The 18,402-nt window shown below is 44.1% G+C and overlaps 1 protein-coding gene across 1 annotated transcript; it reads right to left on the bottom strand.

Moving 5' to 3' along the window:
- Positions 1–6,653: 6,653 nt before the first annotated feature.
- Positions 6,654–18,402, bottom strand: LOC129144502 (putative postmeiotic segregation increased 2-like protein 2). The gene is made up of 5 exons (XM_063815946.1): positions 18,231–18,402; positions 10,764–10,913; positions 8,707–8,793; positions 8,427–8,529; positions 6,654–7,225 (listed from the first exon to the last, which is right to left on the bottom strand). Exons 1-5 carry the CDS (start codon positions 18,400–18,402, stop codon positions 7,033–7,035), a joined length of 705 nt encoding a protein of 234 aa, XP_063672016.1. The 3' UTR covers positions 6,654–7,032.

Raw genomic sequence — 18,402 nt, 5'->3', positions numbered from 1 at the left:
TTATAACTGTTATATACACATACATATAATTTTGTTTTCCTTTTTAAGAGAGGATTCTTTTCATCCTAAATCTTTTACCTTTCAATCTTTGTATGTATTATTACACGTGCTGCTGAAGGGAGCATGGTTTTTATCTATGATACTTAGTTAACATATATATTACATTTATAGCTATGTAGTAGTTCCCCTAAATTCTTGTAAAAATGAATTTTTATTTGGTATTTCATATATGTTTGAAATGTGAGAATTCAGATGTAATTTTTTACCTTGTTTTGGTATGTTTGTATGTTACTTTAAAGAGGATGTGTGTTCTAAAGGAGGACATGAGCTGTGTGTTTTCAAGAGAACAATAGAGTGCGTCTCTTGGGGAAACATAATAAAAATGAACTTTTCTCACCTTCACAGCAATTGTGATCATATTGGTCTGGATTGATTATTTGCTGCCCAGTGATATTTTTCCTTAATGGGGTTGTGGTTATTTGAACGTATTTATTAGCTCTGGAAGATAATCCTGTGCTGTTTTTTATGTAGAAAAAAACCATAAGGCTGGGTGCAGTGCTCACACCTACAATCCCTGCAGTTTTGCAGGTCATGGCGGGAGGATCACCTGAGGCCAGGAGTTTGAGGCCAGCCTCAGCAACATAGCATCTACATTTATTTTTAATTTTTATTTTTTAAAGAAAAACAATAGAAGAGAGGGCTGATCCCAAGCTACAGGGTTTTTTGTTTGTTTGTTTGTTTTGGAGACAGAGTCTTGTTCTGTCTCCCAGGCTGGAGTGCAGTGGCACAACCTCGGCTCCCTGCAACTTTCACCTCTGGGTTCAAACAAATTCTCCTGCCTCAGCCTCCCAAGTAGCTGGGACTACAGGCACCCGTCTGTAAGTCCGACTAACTTTTGTAAAAATAGTAGAGACAAGGTTTCACCATGTTGGCCAGGCTGGTCTCGAACTCCTGACTTCAAGTGATCCACCCACCTCGGCCTCCCAAAGTGCTGGGATTACAGGCATGAGCTACTGCGCCCAGATGCCAAGCTAGAGTTTTAAGGCAGGAAATGAGAGAAAGATATTGAGAGAGGAAAACCAGGTGGTAAGAAAACTCTAAAGGTGGCCGGGTGTGGTGGCTCACGCCCATGATCCCAGCAGGAGTTTGAGACCAGCCTGGCCAACATGGTGAAACCCTGTCTCTACTAAAAATACAAAAATTAGGCAGGCGTGGTGGTGCACGCCTATAATCCCAGCTATTTGGGAGGCTGAGGCAGGAGAATCACTAGCAGAGATTGTCTCCTCACCCCCTCTCAAAAAAAAAAAAAAAGAAAGAAAGTTCCTGCAGCAGTTAAAGCTGTGAAAGACAGGCACTCTGCCATGCAATTCTTTGTGATTTTTCTCTTTTCTTTTTGGAGTTGGGGTCTTGCGCTGTCATCCAGACTGGGGTGCAGTGGTGTGGTCATAGCTCACTGCGGCCTCAGACTCAAGCTCAAGCGATCCTGTTACCTTGCCTTTCAAATTGCTGGGATTATAAGCATGAGCCACTGCATCTGGCCTGTGTGACACAATTCTGTTTTTTGTCTTTTTTTTGGGGGGGGGGGGATGGAGTCTCGCTCTGTCACCCAGGCTGGAGTGCGGTGGCGTGATGTTGGCTCAATGCAAGCTCCGCCTCCTGGGTTCACGCCATTCTCCTGCCTCAGCCTCCCGAGTAGCTGGGACTACAGGCGCCCGCCACCATGCCTGGCTAATTTTTTGTATTTTTAGTAGAGACGGGGTTTCACTGTGTTAGCCAGGATGGTCTCGATCTCCTGACCTCGTGATCTGCCCGCCTTGGCCTCCCAAAGTGCTAGGATTACAGGCGTGAGCCACCGCGCCCAGCCTATGTGATGCAATTCTGATGTCAACTCCCTGATGTTACCTCAAATGCCACAGGTTAAGGCCACCGGCCCCCACTAGGCTGCCCTCGCTTTAGACACACCTGCAGGCTTGGGTGTCCTCAGACCACATGTACTTCTTACCAACTGGCTGCAAATTTGGAGGTTCCCACCATGCCCTCAAGTTCGATAACTCACTAAAACAATTCACAGAATGCAGAAAAGCATGATACTTTCTTTCTCTTTTTTTTTTTTTTTTTTTTTTTTTGAGACGGAGTCTTGCTCTGTCGCCCAGGCTGGAGTACAGTGGCCACCATGCTTGGCTAATTTTTGTATTTGTATTAGAGACAGGGTTTCACCATGTTGGCCAGGCTGGTCTTGAACTCCTGACCTCAGGTGATCCACCCGCCTTGGCATCCCAAAATGCTGGGATTATAGGCATAGCCACCATGCCCGGTCGACTTCTAGAGTTTCAATAACAGAGATGTGATTCAAGAAGGGAGACATGTTTTGTAGACGGCAGGAGCTTCACGAAAAGAAGCCAATGAAGGGCAGGACGTGTAGCTGTCTACCTACAGGAAACCAGCCAGGAGCCTCCCCACAGGGACTTCAGCACAGATTGCCGGGAAAATCTGCATTAACCTGAGCTCTGGACCTAAGAGAGGACAAGGCCTTGACCGTTTCTACAGACTCACAAGATGCAATCTCTGTGGTCCATGCCCGTGGTGTGATCTGGGAAACAGGGGGCCTTCTAAATGCCAACAACAAGGAAATCAAATGTGCAACAAACAGAAATACCGGCATTGACGTGGGCCATGGAGAGGCCTAAACAGATGACTGCAGTTCACTGTTAAGGTCATCAAAGGGGTGACTCTGAAATAACAAATTTCAGATGCCACGGCCCAAATAGCTGCATGAGGTGGGGAAGTCCTCCACATGCCTCTGCTTCCTTCGGTACCTGTTTATGAAATCAGCCGAGGTACTTCCCTGGGGAATTTCCTTTCTCTTTCTTTCTTTCGAGACGGAGTCTGGCTCTGTCGCCCAGGCTAGAGTGCAGTGGTGCAATCTCGGCTCAATGTAACCTCTCCCTCCTGGGTTTTAGCAATTCTCCTGCATCAGACTTCTGAGTAGCTGAGATTACAGGTGCATGCCACCATGCCCAGCTAATATTTGTATTTTTAGTAGAGACAGGGTTTCACCATCTAGGCCAGGCTGGCCTTGAACTCCTGACCTCGTGATCCACCCGTCTTGGCCTCCCAAAGTGCTGGGATTACAGGTATGAGCCATCATGCCTGGACTTTTTTTTTATTTTTTGAGATGACGTTTCACTCTTGTTGCCCACGCTGGAGTGCAATGGCACAATCTCAGCTCACTGCCACCTCCTCCTCCCAGGTTCAAGCGATTATCCTGCCTCAGCCTCTCGAGTAGCTTGGATTACAGGCACCCAACACCAAACCCAGCTAACTTATTGTATTTTTAGTAGAGATGGGATGTCACCATGTTGGCCAGGATGGTCTTGAACCCCTGACCTCTAATGATCCACCTGAATTGGTTTCCCAAAATGTTGGGATTACAGGCACAAGCCACTGAGCCCAGCCCCTCCCATACCTCTTTTGGCCAAGGCAGCACAATTCAGAAGAATCTTGCCAGGGAAGACTGGTAAATGGACGTCAACGTGATGCCTATGGCTCCTGGTGGATTTAGATACCTCCTGGTGCTTATTGATATCTTTACCAGTTGCACGGGGGCTTTTCCATGCCAGACTGAAAACGCAGGAGATCAATGATCAACCTTCAACTATTTACTAGCAGAACACTGAGGGGACTGTGCGGTCACCAATACCTCCTATTGCACTTGGATAAACACCTCCCAGGAAATAGAGATGAATAGAAAGGACATAGTCAAACAAGCAGAATGGCTGCATTCCTTCAACCAGAAGGGTCCATTAGTCTGTTTTCACACTGCTATAAAGAACTATGAGAAACTGGGTAATTTATGAAGAAAAGAGGTTTAATTGACTCACAGTTCTGCAGGCTGTACAGGAAGCGTGGCTGGGGAGGCCTCAGGAAACTGACAATCACGGCAGAAGGCGAAGGGGAAGCAAGCACGTCTGGCCATGTTGGAGCAGGAGAGACAGAGAGAGTGAAGTGGGAGGGCTGCACACTTTTAAACAACCAGATCCCACAAGCACTCACTCAATATCACGAGAACAGCAAGGGGGAAGTCGGCCTCCATGAGCCAATCACCTCCCACCAGGTCCCTCCCACAACACTGGGAATTACAATTTGACATGAGATTTGGGTGTGGATACAGAGCTGAACCATGTCAAGGGTAGTTCAACCGCTGAGATTGATTGATTGATTGATTGATTGACCGAGATGGAGTCCTGCTCTGTTACCTAGGCTGGAGTGCAGTGGAGTACAATCTCGGCTCACTGCAACCTCCACCTTACGGGTTCAAGCGATTCTCCTGCCTCAGCCTCCCGAGTAGCTGGGACTACAGCACATGCCACCATGCCTAGCTAATTTTTGTATTTTTAGTACAGACAGGGCTTCACCATGTTTGCCAGGCTGGTCTTGAACTCCTGACCTCGTGATCACCCTGCCTCAGCTTTTCTTTTGCTGGAATTACAGGTGTGAGCCACCACACCCGGCCAACAACTGAGATTTAGAAGGCAGTCGAGTCCACTATACCGCACCTCGCCTGGTTTCTTCCTCTGTTGGGGCCCCTCATGGCCACTGTTCTGTTACTTTTTGGTCCTATTTATTTAAATGGATGGTGAGCTGTTTGTCCTCCAGGATCCAACACTTCCACCTTCAGCTTGTATTACAACAATACCAGCCTTTCAAGCTACTCCGGGGGACCCCAGAACTCATTTGAACTCAGAAGCCCAAGAGTTTCATTCCTTTCCCTTTAGGGGACTCAGTGCCGTGCTCAGCATGAAGTCGAAGCAGAAGCATGACCTCCATCCCTAATCCCTCAAGAATGAGGAGTGGAAGGTGTTGGCAGGAGGGTGGGGGTGAGGTTTGTAGATCTGTAACTGCATCAGACCAAATCTGGTTCAACTTTTTTTTTTTTTTTGACGGAGTTTCACTCTTGTCACCCAGGCTGGAGTGCAATGGTACGAACTCAGCTCACTGCAACCTCCACCTCCTAGGTTCAAGTGATTCTGCTGCCTCAGCCTCCAGATAGCTGGGATTATAAGGGTGCACCACCACACCTGGCTAATATTTATATTTTTAGTAGAGATGGGGTTTTACCATTTTGGCCAGGCTGGTCTTGAAGTCCTGACCTCCACCTGCCTTGGCCTCCCAAAGTGCTGGGATTACAGGTGTGAGTCACTGCACCCGGCTCAGTTCAACTTTTATGTAATGAGGTTGTCAGTTGTTTTTCAATTGCCATGGACCCACAGGTTGAAGGGCATGTACCCTGTGCATGCCCAGGTTAACCAAGCATGCAACCACGGAGTGGAACCTAAAAGCTCGGCCTGAAGAGCTGAGACTGATTTAAGAACTGGACACTCCATGGCAGGAGCCAGGATCCAATCAGATTGAGTTTTGGTGTCACCCCATGGCAGGATCCAGTCAGATCACACCTCCCAGCATTACTTTATTGCAAGATCCAATCAAATCACAACTCATTACCCTATGCTTATAAAACCTGACATAGCCCCCAGCTGGGTAAGGGAGATTTGAGTATTTCTTCCTGTGTTCTTGCTAGCTGACTTACAAAAAAGCTTTTAAAAAAAGGCCACGCGTGGTGGCTCATGCCTGTAATCCTAGCACTTTGGGAGGCTGAGGCAGGCAGATCACTTGAGGTCAGGGGTGCAAGACCAGCCTGGCCAACATGGTGAAACCCTATCTCTACTAAAAATACAAAAATTAGCTGGTCATGGTGACACATATCTATAATCCCAGCTACTTGGGAGACTGAGGCAGGAGAATCACTTGAACCCGGGAGGTAGAGGTTGCAGTGAGCCAAGATCACACCACTGCACTCCAGCCTGGGTGACAGAGTGAGAAGACTCTGTCTAAAAAAAGAACAGTTAAAATTAGCACCAAATGCTTTACGAGTAAAAAAAGTTTTTACCTGCATATGTTTAAGTAACTTTTTAGATTGTAAAAAATACACATACAAAATGGAAAGGCACAAAGAAGAGAGCAAAAAGTGCATGAGATCTCACATCCAAGGATAACCGCTGAGAACATGAAAGTGCTGACTCTTCCAGCCTTTATACTATACACATTTAGGCCGTTGTTTTGTTTTTATAAAACTGTAATCATATAATACAGATAGTTTTATAATCTGGTTTTTAAACACAACAATTACATAACATTTAGCTGTTTCTTTTGCATTCAGATTCATAAGGGTTCCAGTAACTCATTTATCAGAAAACCAAGAGAAATAGTCTCATTAAAATATAAGTACATAAGGCAGGTATGGTGGCTCACGCCTATAATCCCAGCACTTTGAGAGGCCGAGGTGGGCGGATCACCTGAGGTCAGGAATTCGAGACCAGCCTGGCCAGCCTGGACAACATGGTGAAACCCCGTCTCTGCTAAAAATACAAAAATGAGCCAGGTGTGGTGGTGCGCGCCTGTAATCCCAGCTATTCAGAAGGCTGAGGCAGGTGAATCGCTTAAACTCGGGAGGTGGAGGTTGCAGTGAATTGAGATCGTGCCACTGCACTCCAGCCAGGGCGCCAAAGTGAGACTCCATCTCAAAAAAAGATAAAAATAAAAAATAAAAATAAAAAATATATATGTATATATATTTTTCCAGACAGGGTCTTACTCTGTCTCCCAGTCTGAAATACAGTGGCGCAATCATAGCTCACTGCAGCCTCAAGTTTCTGGGCTCAAGTGAATCTCCCACTTCAGCTTCCCAAGTAGCTGGAACTACAGGTGGATGCCACCATGGCCAGTCAATTTTTTTTTTTATTTTTCATAGAAACAGAGTCTCACTATGTTGCCCAGTCCTAATAAACACTATGTGATGAAAAGAAAAAAGTAAATCACCCTAAAGTTAAGTCTTTAATGTTAAGTCTTTAACGAGAAATGCAAATAAAGCATTTCTCAATAGATTATGGCAAGAGAATCAACTGAAGAATAAACATCTTTAGTAAATCTTTTGCTCATGTGCATTAACCAATACTCTTGAAAACCAGGATTAATTTACTGTACCTTCTTAATATTCCTTTGAAATTCCTTATGGCGCACAGGTAGTGCAGAAAATAACTGCTTCACGCTGACTGTGGTCCCTCTGGGGTGGGGGTAGGGGGTTTTCTGGATGATTTTCCCATCGTGATCAAACACCAGTCGAGTCCCAACCTTCGCCGATGCGTGGCAGGTAGAAATGGTGACATCGCTGTGAGAGAATACCAGGCATGGTGTGTTCAGTGAGAGACCTGTGATGTTGAGCATTGACTATGCTTTTCTTCACTTGCTTTTCTCTCAAAACTTTCTTAAAAAGCTGATGATCCCTCTGAGATAACCAAGATCTAAACAGTTGAGGAGTCATCATAAAATCTAAGGTTTGGCATCTAAAAGACAGTGAGACAGAGAGCACTAAACATGCTTTGTTTTGATAAAAGCTTTGATTTCATTTTTCAGGTTGAATTGCAAAACCATAAATGATCTCAAGGTTTATTTATTCACAAATAGAGATTTGTTTTGTTATTACTCTTCAAATAAAATTGTTTTAAAGAATTTTTTAAAGAATTAAATTTTTTTTTTAAATTTTTAAAGAATCCAAAAGATATTATAATTAAAATGTATATGTAGGGCAGGGTGCGGTAGCTCGTGCCTGTAATTCCAGCACTTTGGGAGGCTGAGGAGCGCAGATCACTTAAGGCCTGGAGTTCCAGACCAGCCTGGGCAACATGGCAAAACCCCATCTCTACTAAAAATACAAAAATTAGCCAGGAGTGGTGGTGCACGCTATAGTCCCAGCTCTTCAGGAGGCTGAGGCACGAGAATCACTTGAACCTGGGAGGCAGAGATTGCAGTGAGCTGAGACTGTGCCACTGCACTCCAGCCTGGGTGACAGTGTGCGACTCTGTCTAAAAAAAAAAAAAAAATATATATATATATATATATACACACACACACATATATACACACACACATATATATGTGTATATATATACACACACACATATATATGTGTATATATATACACACATATGTATATATATATTTAAATATAATTATAAAAATTTAGTATCTGTGCTATAATTAAATAGTGCTTTGGTCAAATGTTTCCCTAAAATTTGATGATGAAAAGCAATGGTAACTATCATTTATTACCTATATGTTATGTTCAAATTGAGAAGTTACTGTTTTAATAAGGGTAACCATTTTTTTTAACAATACTATTTGCTTCATTTCATTCATTTATTTCCCACATTTCAGAAGTACTAGGACTTAGATTGGCAGTGAGACAAAACAGAATTCAGAAGCTAGAAGCTGAGATACCGAGATAGAAAATTGTAAATAATAATGATTCCAATTAACTTTCTGAGAGGTTTTTCTAAGGGGTCAAGTGAATGGATAAAACATTGTATCACCTCAGTGCACACAGTGAGCTCAGAGCTTCCCCCTGAAAGCCGAAAGTTTCAACCTCAGTTAGGTCGGCAAACTCTTGAATCTTACATGTGTGATGTTTCAGAGCTGAAAGAGACTCTAAAGTAAGGACTAAGATACCTCAAGTGCTAAAACAACAGATATACATGATATCTAGTAACTGGCTTAAAAAACTGTTTTTGCGTTTCCCAAGACAGTGTTACTCAAAATTCTGAGACATGTGGCCCAATTATTTTATAATAGGATTAGAAAAAGTCAACTTACTTAAGCCTTCAAAGTTTTCTTCTTCTACCCCACATCCATTGTCTGAAACTTCAATGAGATCCACTCCATAGTCCTTAAGCTTTAGATCTAGAAAGTTTAAATATTTATGTATTTATTAAAAATGGACCCATGCTAGAATGGCATGAAGCCGGGGGGCGGAGCTTGCAGTGAGCCTAGATCGCGCCACTGCACTCCAGCCTGGGAGACAGTGAGACTCCGTCTCAAAAAGAAAAAAAAAAATGGACCCATGCTATAAGCTTTTATATTGATATTATTTATAACATATGCAAATTGAAGAGTCATAACTATACCTTTAGTTAAACGTACGAGTATCATTTTGTATATTTCATTTTTATAAAGCCCTTTCTGTCCATTTACTAGCCCAGATTAAATAGTTTAGCTTTTTCTTTCCTCTTTTTTTTTTTTGTCCATAGGCTAGTCAAATGAAGCGGTTGGAGTGGAGAAGGAACAAAAAAATCTGTAACTGGTTGTGATCAATTAGTGGTTAACACCGTTGCACTTTGACCAGCCTTTTCTTTTGAAAGAAATAATTTTAACATACCCAGTAAGGAGAAAGGGGGGCAGGCGCAGTTGTTCATGCCTGTAATCCCAGCACTTTGGGAGGCCAAAGTGAGCAGATCACCTGAGGTCAGGAGTTCCAGACTAGCCTGACCAACGTGGAGAAACCCTGTCTCTACTAAAAATACAAAATTAGCCAGGTGTGGTGGTGCATGCCTGTAATCCCAGCTGCTCGTAAGGCTGAGGCAGAATTGCTTGAACCCGGGAGGCGGAGGTTGCGGTGAGCCGAGATCGTGCCATTACACTATAGCCTGGGCAACAAGAGCGAAACTCCATCTCAAAAAAAAAAAGACAACTGGTTCTGGAATCAGACTTCCTGGATCCTATTTTATTAGCTTTATAATCTCAAAAAAAGGAAATTTCCTGTTCCTTAATTTCCTCATCTGTAAAATGAAGACAATAAGTTCTATCTCATAAAGTTACTCAGCTGATTGATAATTTTTTAGGTTTATTTTATTTTGTTATTTTCTTTTTTTTTTCTTGTTTTTTTTTTTTTGAGATGGAGTTTTGCTCTTGTCACCCAGGCTGGAATGCAGTGGCATGATCTGATCTTGGCTCACTGCAACCTCCACCTCCGAGGTTCAAGCAATTCTCCTCCCTCAGCCTCCCGAGGAGCTGAGATTACAGCCATGCATCATCACATCTGGCTAATTTTTGTATTTTTAGTAGAGACAGGGTTTTACCATGTTGGTTAGGCTGGTCTTGAACTCCTGACCTCAAATGATCAGCCCTGCTCTGCCTCCCAAAGTGCTGGGATTATAGATGTGAGCCACTACTCCATGCCTATTTTATTTTATTTTATTGAGACGGAGTCTTGCTCTGTCCCAGGCTGGTGTGCAGTGGCACGATCTCGGCTCACTGCAACCTCTGCCTCCCGGGTTCAAGCAATTCTCATGCCTCAGCCTCCCAAGTAGCTGGGATTACAGGCTTCTGCCACCAGGTCCGGCTAATTTTTATATTTTTAGTAGAGACAGAGTTTCACCATTTTGGACATGCTGGTCTCAAGCTGCTAACCTCAGGTATCCACCCACCTTGGCCTCCCAAAGTGCTGGGATTACAGGTGTGAGCCACCACACCCGGCCTGCTTTATTTTTTTAATAGAGATGAGGTCTCACCATGTTGGCCAGGTTGGTCTTGAACTCTGGCCTCAAGCAATCCCCCCACCTTGGCCTCTCAAAGGGCTAGGATTACAGGCGTGAAACACCACGCCCAGCTATTCTGCAAATTAAATGAGATATTTCTGTGCAATTCTTAGCATAACACCTGCCTGGCACACCATAAGAACACAATAAAAGCTGTTGTTATTATTATTACTACCTAGCTAAGTAGTAGGCACATCATAGGTGCTAACTTTAACTTAAAAATAATAATTTATTACTACATCAACACTTGATAGTCTTATTTCAATAACAAATGTTTCTTGACTAAAACAACACACACTAATCATTTCTTGTGGCTTAAAACTCTCCCAAGCTTACCAATATTAGTGGCACCAGCATCCAGACTGTTTTCTACTAACTCCTTCACCGCAGTGCTTAGACTCAGTACCACTGGCCCAGAGCAAATCTGATGGACTGACTTCCGATCAATAGGTTTGATGGCCTTAGCAGGTTCTGTACTAAAGAAATGTTACAAGAAACAAAGCAAGTATTCAGCTATATATTTTCATCCTGATTTTAACTGTGGGAAATGACTCAACACTGTAAATAGTTTATGGGTCTAATCTGTTCATGTATTATATTAACAAATACATTTATTATATCCAGAAATAGAAACACTGTTTTACAATCCTTAAACATGTACCCAAAATACTTCTGGATAGATACTTCAAATTCAACAGATCCTTACTATCTAGGATCCACATGGAGAAAACATACATTGTATCTCTCAAATTACCAAAATCTTTGGCAACAATGGTGTCTTCTTTCTTGAAAACTGAAAGCATGGCCTGGTGGGGTGGCTCATGCCTGTAATCCCAGCACTTTGGGAGGCAGAGGCAGGCGGATCACTTGAGGTCAGGAGTTGGAGACCATCCTGGCCAACATGGTGAAACCCTGTCTGTACTAAAAATACAAAAAATTAGGCAGGCATCATGGTGGGCGCCTATAAACCCAGCTACTCAGGAGGCTGAGGCAGGAGAATCACTTAAACCGGGAAGGCAGAGGTTGCAGTGAGCTGAGATTGCAGCATTGCACTCCAGCCTGGGCAACGAGCAAAAAAAAAAAAAAAAAAGTGAAAGCAACATAATTTCCCACATAATTAGAAAAACCAACAGTATGCTGGAAAATACACAATGTTTAAGTCAAAATCATCTCAGAAATTGGGTACCAGTTACATAACTATTCCTTATACACAGTTGCCTTTGATACCCTACTCCAAATTGAAGGTGCCAGCTGCTGTCTTAGCAAAGACCCTCAAAGTTCTTGCTGTACTAGCTTTAAGAGTTTTATAACAGTTTTATCTGCCCTTATTCCCTGCTCCAAGCCATCCTCCACTCTATCACCAGAGCTATTTTTGAAATCACAAATCTGGTCAAATAATTTTTCTGCTTAAAAATTTACTAGTGCCCCACTTCCTACTATATGAAATTTAAAATCTAGTCATCACTGGGCCCAAAACTACCTTCTTTTCAGAATCTCTCTAATCCTTTCCCTTCATCAAGTCCCCTACATCATCACCATTATTATTATTATTATTTATTACTATTATTTGAGAGTGCTCACCCCGTCGCCCAGGCTAGAGTGCAACGGCATGATCTCAGCTCACTGCAGCCTCTGCCTCCCAGGTTCAAGCGATTCTCCTGTCTCAGCCTCCCAAGTAGCTGGGATTACAGGCACCCACCATCACACCCGGCTAATTTTTGTGTTTTTAGTAGAGATGGGGTTTCACCATGTTGGGCAGGCTTGCCTTGAACTCCTAAACTCAGGTGATCTGCCCTCCTTGGCCTCCCAAAGGACTAGGATTACAGGTGTGAGCCACTGCAACTGGCCGTCCCCTATATTGTAGCGCAGTGAACAATTGTTTCCTGGACATCACAAACTCTTTTAGACACTACAGTGTATAAGCAGGTTTCTGTCTAAACCGCTCTCCTCTTCCTCCTCTGCCCAACCAATGTCTGCTCATCCAAAGAATGTATCCCGTGTGTTCATTAACTTAGCAATTTCCAGTAAACCGTTTAATTGATAACTTGTTAAGAGAAGGCAGGAAACCTCCATGAAAGAGAAATCAGTGGGTATTTCCTACAGCATTTAACACATCGTAGGCCTTCAATAAACCATTGTGAAATAAACAAACCTCTTTACTCTTCGTTCTACCTTGCTAAGAATCTCACCTAAGTCTGTCTACTATGTGAAACTGCAGATGACCTCACAGAAAATTGAAAGAAGTATCTCTAAAAATAAGTTTAGTAGGCAACACACTATAGGCTACAGTCCACTTCTGATTTTTTTTTTTTTTTTTTTTTTTGAGACGGAGTCTTGCTGTGTCACCCAGGCTAGACTGCAGTGGCGCGATCTCAGCTCACTGCAACCTCCGCCTCCTGGGTTCCAGCGATTCTCCTGCCTCAGCCTCCCAAGTAGCTGGGATTACAGGTGCCCTGCGGGGAGGCTCCTGGCTGGTTTCCCGTAGGTAGACAGCTACACTTCCTTGCCCTTCATTGGCTTCTTTTCATGAAGCTCCTGCTGTCTACAAAACATGACCACCTGAGGTCAGGAGTTTGAGACCAGCCTGGCCAACATGTTGAAACCTCATCTCTACTAAAAATACAAAAATCAGCTGGGCGTGTGGTGGGCGCCTGTAATCCCAGCCACTCGGGAGGCTGAGGCAGGAGAATCATTTGAACCCTGGAGGCGGAGTTTGCCGTGAGCTGAGATCGAGCCATTGCACTCGAGCCTGGGCAACAAGAGTGAAACTGTGTCTCAAAAAAACAAAAATGTTATATATATACACGTATGAAAAATATATACACACATACGTATATATATACACGTATGTGTGTATATATATACACGTGTGTGTGTGTGTGTATATATATATATATTTATTTATTTTATTTTATTTTATTTTTTCCTGGTTGGGCGCAGTGGTTCATGCCTGGAATCTCAGCGCCTTGGGAGACCGAGGTGGGAGGATTGCTTGAGCCCTGAGAGTTTGAGACCAGCGTGAGCAACATAGTTAGATCCTTGTCTCTATTTTTTTTTTTTTTTGAGTCGGAGTCTAGCTCTGTCGCCCAGGCTGGAATGCAGTGGCCTGATCTCGGCTCACTGCAAGCTCCGCCTCCCAGGTTCACGCCATTCTCCTGCCTCAGCCTCCCAAGTAGCTGGGACTACAGGCGCCTGCCACCACGCCCGGCTAATTTTTTTGTGTGTGTTTTTAGTAGAGACAGGGTTTCACTGTGTTAGCCAGGATGGGCTCGATCTCCTGACCTTGTGATCCACCCGCCTCAGCCTCCCAAAGTGCTGGGATTACAGGCCTGAGCCACCGCGCCCGGCCGCCTTGTCTCTAATTTTTAAATATTTTAATTAGAATACAAATTATCCATTTTTTTTTTGCATATGGCTGCTTAAACATGTTAGTTCAGAGATTCTGCCCTGTGAAAAGTGAATAGCACATAAATGCTCATTTTGAGGAATTACAAAGCGAACCCCAGGGTCACCACCTCCCAGGTTGACACACATTGTCACCGCTCCATTCTTTCCACTTAAATCTTCCCCCCAACCCCCACCCCAGGTCCTGATTTTTATGGTAATTATGTCCTGTTTGTGTCTGTTATTTTGTCAACTAAGTATCCCTAAACAATATAGTCTGGGTTTTTGTTTGTTTTGTTTTTTGTTTTTTTTCAGACAGAATCTCACTCTGTCACCCAGGCTGGAGTGCAGTGGCATGATCTCGGCTCACTGCAACCTCTGACTCCTGGGTTCAAGCAGTTCTCCTGCCTCAGCCTCCTGAGTAGCTGAGATTACAGGCGCCGTCCACTGTACCCGGCTAATGTTGAATTTTTAGTAGAGTCGGGGTTTCACCATGTTGGCCAGGCTGGTCTCGAACTCCTGACCTCCAGCGATCTGCCTGCCTCGACCTCCCAAAGTGCTGGGATTACAGGCGTGAGCCACTAAACAATATAGTCTTGATATTGTTGTAACCAAGCGAGTTATAGAGAAACGCCGCACCATGAGACTGATTTAGGAGTCCTTTATTGCCAGTGACTGAGAGATGGCTAGAGCTCAAAATTCTTTTGGCCCCGAAGAAGGGGCTAGATTTCTTTTTATACCGTGGTCTAAATAGGGGAGGGGGAGTTTAGCTGAAACAATTTTTACAGAAGCAGAACAGGGAAAAATTAAAAAGATTAATTGGTTACATAAATAGTTACAGAAAAATAAACAGTTCCAGGTGCAGGGGCTCAAACTACCACAAAGAGATAAATGCAGGGTCTTTTGGTATCATCCACCGAGCGCGTCCCCAAGAGCTGCTGGTTCAGCTTGCCTCGATACCTTATCAGTAAGTGCATTCCTAGACGTGCATGGAGTCAGCTTAGACTAGTTATGCCTTTAAGGGAGGGGGCTGCAAGTGAAGGAACTAAAATGGAGCCTGTCCGGCTCTCTCAGCTAAGAGAGACAATCACGTTAAAATAAGGTAGGGTATCACAATATAGGTAAGCATACAGCGTATATTTAATATGTCTGGCTTTTTTTTTCTCCATGTAGAGATGGGGTCTCACCACATCTCTACATAAAAGGTGGTTAACGAGATCCAAGGTGGTCTCCATCTCGTGGCCTCAAGTGATCCTGTAACCCCAGCCCCCCAAAGTGCTGGGATTACAAACATGAGCCACTGGTGCCCAGCCCTGGCTTCTTTTTTGTAGACATTATTTTAGAAGTCATTTTATTGTAACAACGGAAGTATTCATTTTCTCTGTAGCATGCTGTTCTATTTCATGACTCTCCACCATATATTTATCCCTCCTTCTTGCTCAGGGACACTGGATTGTTTTCCATTTTAACCTGCTATGAACAATTCTGCAGGGAATATTCTTTTTTTTTGTTTTTTTGGAAACAGAGTCTTGCTCTGTTGCCCAGGTTGGAGTGCAGTGGCGTGATCTCGGCTCACTGCAACCTCCACCTCCTGGGTTCATGCCATTCTCCTGCCTCAGCCTCCAGAGTAGCTGGGACTACAGGTACCCGCCACCACGCCTGGCTAACTTTTTGTGTTTTTAGTAGAGACGGGGTTTCACTGTGTTAGCCAGGATGGTCTCTATCTCCTAACCTCATGATCCGCCCACCTCGGCCTCCCAAAGTGCTGGAATTACAGGCGTGAGCCACCGCGCCCAGTCTCTGCAGTGAATATTCTTATACAGAGGAGCAGGCATGGGGTATGTACTAATGAATGGGACTGCTGGCTCAGTGGTCCACCTGGCTTTCCACCCTACTAAATTGTTTTCCAAAGTTGTTATACTGCTTTATGCGCTCTCTCACTGCTCACCAGCAGGGTAGAATTCCTGATGTTTGCATCCTGCCTAAAGCTGGTGGGTGTAGCGTGGTATCCTAGGGTAGTTTTAGTTTGGATTTCTCCAGACTTCTCTAAGTTGAGGACCTTTTCATATTCACTGGCCACTGTGATTGCTCTTTCGTAATGTACCTGCTCAAGTCTTTCACTCTTTTCTCATTGCAAACGTACATCCTAGGTTTCCAGCAGGAGCAACAGGCCTGTCGATTCTGACACAAGATGGGTGAATCGGTAACTTTTCTGGTTTGTTTTCCCACTGCTCGTTATCCTTCTGTTTTCTTTAATGGCTTTCTGCCTAAATCAGGAGGGATGGACTTTCTTTTGAAACCCAGTAACACAACTGTTATTTCAGTACAGAGCTAAGACAGGAATAGCAGACATGGTTCAATGGTCCCTGCACCTAGAGAGTGCCGTGGAAACAGGGCCCAGTCACCCTCCAACTGCACTGCACAGTCCCATGAAACCAGAAAGACAACCCAGGTTGGAGAATGTCACCTTTCATTTAAGACCAAGTTTTGCAGGGTCTTTTTAATTTGTTTTTAAGTCTGCTACCTAACTTCCTTTGGGCTTTTATTTGTGAACTTATAACTTAGAGGACACGTAATCTCACTCTTCTAGCAATTTCTCTAGGAGATGATAACAATGTGGACAGACAAATAATTAGCAATAAAACATCTTGGCCAGGCGTGGTGGCTCACATCTGTAATCCCAGCACTTTGGGAGACCAAGGCAGGAGGACCACTTGAACCTAGGAGTTCAAAACCAATCTGGGCAACATGGTGAAACCCCATCTTTACAAAAAGTACAAAACTTAGCCAGGTGTTGTAGCACATGCCTGTAGTCCCAGCTATTCAGGAGGCTGAGGTGGTAGAATCACTTGAGCCCAGGAGGTCAGGGCTGCATTGAGCTGTGATCGTGCCACTGCACTCCAGCATGGGCAACAGAGTGAAACCCTGTCTCAAAAAACAACAACAACAACAAAAAAAAGCAATCAAGCATCTCCAGGGTAAATGAGAGCAACATGAAGAATTAGCTGCTTATAAATACTTATAAATTAAATTGATAAAAACAATATACCACATCATAATCTAGTCTCAGCAAGGAAAACAACAGGCCAACATTAGAAGGCACCAATGACATAAAACAGATCTTGAACATTTTGGTATTAGATCATGAAGGACTAGCTCAAGCTGCACTCAGGGCTTAAGAATCACAAGCCACATTACACATACAGTACTTCAGACATTCTTCATTCCTGACTGAGTTTTTTTGTTTTTGAGACAGAGTCTCACTCTGTCGTCCAGGCTGCAGCGCAGTGTCATGATCTTGGCTCACTGCAGCTGCCGTCTCCCAGGTTCAAGCAATTCTCCTGCCTCAGCCTCCCCAGTAGCTGGTATTACAGGTGCCCACCACCACGGCCAGCAATTTTTTGTATTTTTAGTAGAGAAGGGGTTTCACCATGTTGGCCAGGCTGGTCTCAAACTCCTGACCTCAAGTGATCTGCCTGCCTTGGCCTCCCAAAGTGCCAAGATTACAGGCATGAGCCACTGCACCTGGCCCTTACTGAGCTTTGAATCCAGTAGGTGCATTTTTGGCCCTATTGGAGCAGACAACCTACTGCCATTTGTGGAAATTAGCAAGCTTGTACACAAGCAATGTACAAATACAGGCTGGTTAAGAGAGATTGGAAATATGACTCAGGACTTATCATTAAGTAACAGAATATTACACAGGTAGTAGCCTTGCCTGTCACACACCTTGCTTTCAAATTTATTTTCAGTCAGCACGTAATTTTTTTTTTTTTTTTTGAGATGGAGTCATCCTTTCACATCCATCAGTAGAGATGGAGTTTCATCGTGTTGTCCTCTCGAACTCCTGACCTCAAGTGATCCACCTGCCTTGCCCTTCCAAAGTGCTGGGATTACAGATGTGAGCCACCATGCCCGGCCAGCACCCAATAATTTAATTGGCATACTTAACTCTGTTCCACCCGGAACAGACTTAAGACTTCTTAGACTTCTAAAGATTTTGTAAAGTCTTCTTTTTCCTTTTGGTTTCTTTAGTTTGTAGTTAAGGCTTTGCAGACTTGCCTCCTATAATGTCTTCTTTTATTTTTTATTTTTTAATTTTTATTTTTTGAGACAGAGTCTCACTTTGTCACCCAGGCTGGAGTACAGTGGTGCGATCATAGCTCACTGCAGCTTTGAACTCCTGGACTCAAGCAGTCCTCCCACCTCAGCCTCCTGAATAGCTGAATACAGGCACGTGCTACCACACCTGGCTAATTAGTACTTTTTTTTTGTAGAAATGGGGTCTTGCTGTATTGCCCGGGCTGGTCTTGAACTCCTGGGCTCAAGCCATCCTCCTGCCCTGGCCTCCCAAAGTGCTGGGATTATAGGCATGAGCCACGGTGCCCAGCCTTTGTCTTAGTTTTTGGTCCCCCTCACCCGACCCCAGAGTTCTAGAACCATTCCCTTGCAAAGAGAGGGACTGGTCACGGCTGGGGATGGAGAAGTGCTGTGGTAGGAGCCCTTTCTTCTCTTTCTTCCCCAGCTGGATTGCCAAACCTACCCTGCGGTCCTCGTCTTCCTGGCCCCATAGCTCCTCCTCGCCAAGCAT

Source organism: Pan troglodytes, chromosome 6 (genome assembly GCF_028858775.2).
Source record: "Pan troglodytes isolate AG18354 chromosome 6, NHGRI_mPanTro3-v2.0_pri, whole genome shotgun sequence".
NCBI lineage: Eukaryota > Metazoa > Chordata > Mammalia > Primates > Hominidae > Pan > Pan troglodytes.
The sequence above is the reverse complement of the archived record's forward strand: the minus strand, read 5'-3'. Positions and strand labels throughout refer to the sequence as shown.

Excerpts from the sequence above, each read along its gene's own strand:
- LOC129144502 (XM_063815946.1), bottom strand. The coding sequence starts at position 18,402 with ATGCTTGGCGAGGAGGAGCTATGGGGCCAGGAAGACGAGGACCGCAGG. Across the intron at positions 10,914-18,230 it reads TTCTAGAACTCTGGGGTCGG|ATTTCTTTAGTACAGAACCT; the intron begins GTGAGGGGGACC and ends GTTTCTTGTAAC. Across the intron at positions 8,530-8,706 it reads AGAAAACTTTGAAGGCTTAA|CTCTGAAACATCACACATGT; the intron begins GTAAGTTGACTT and ends AGTCTCTTTCAG.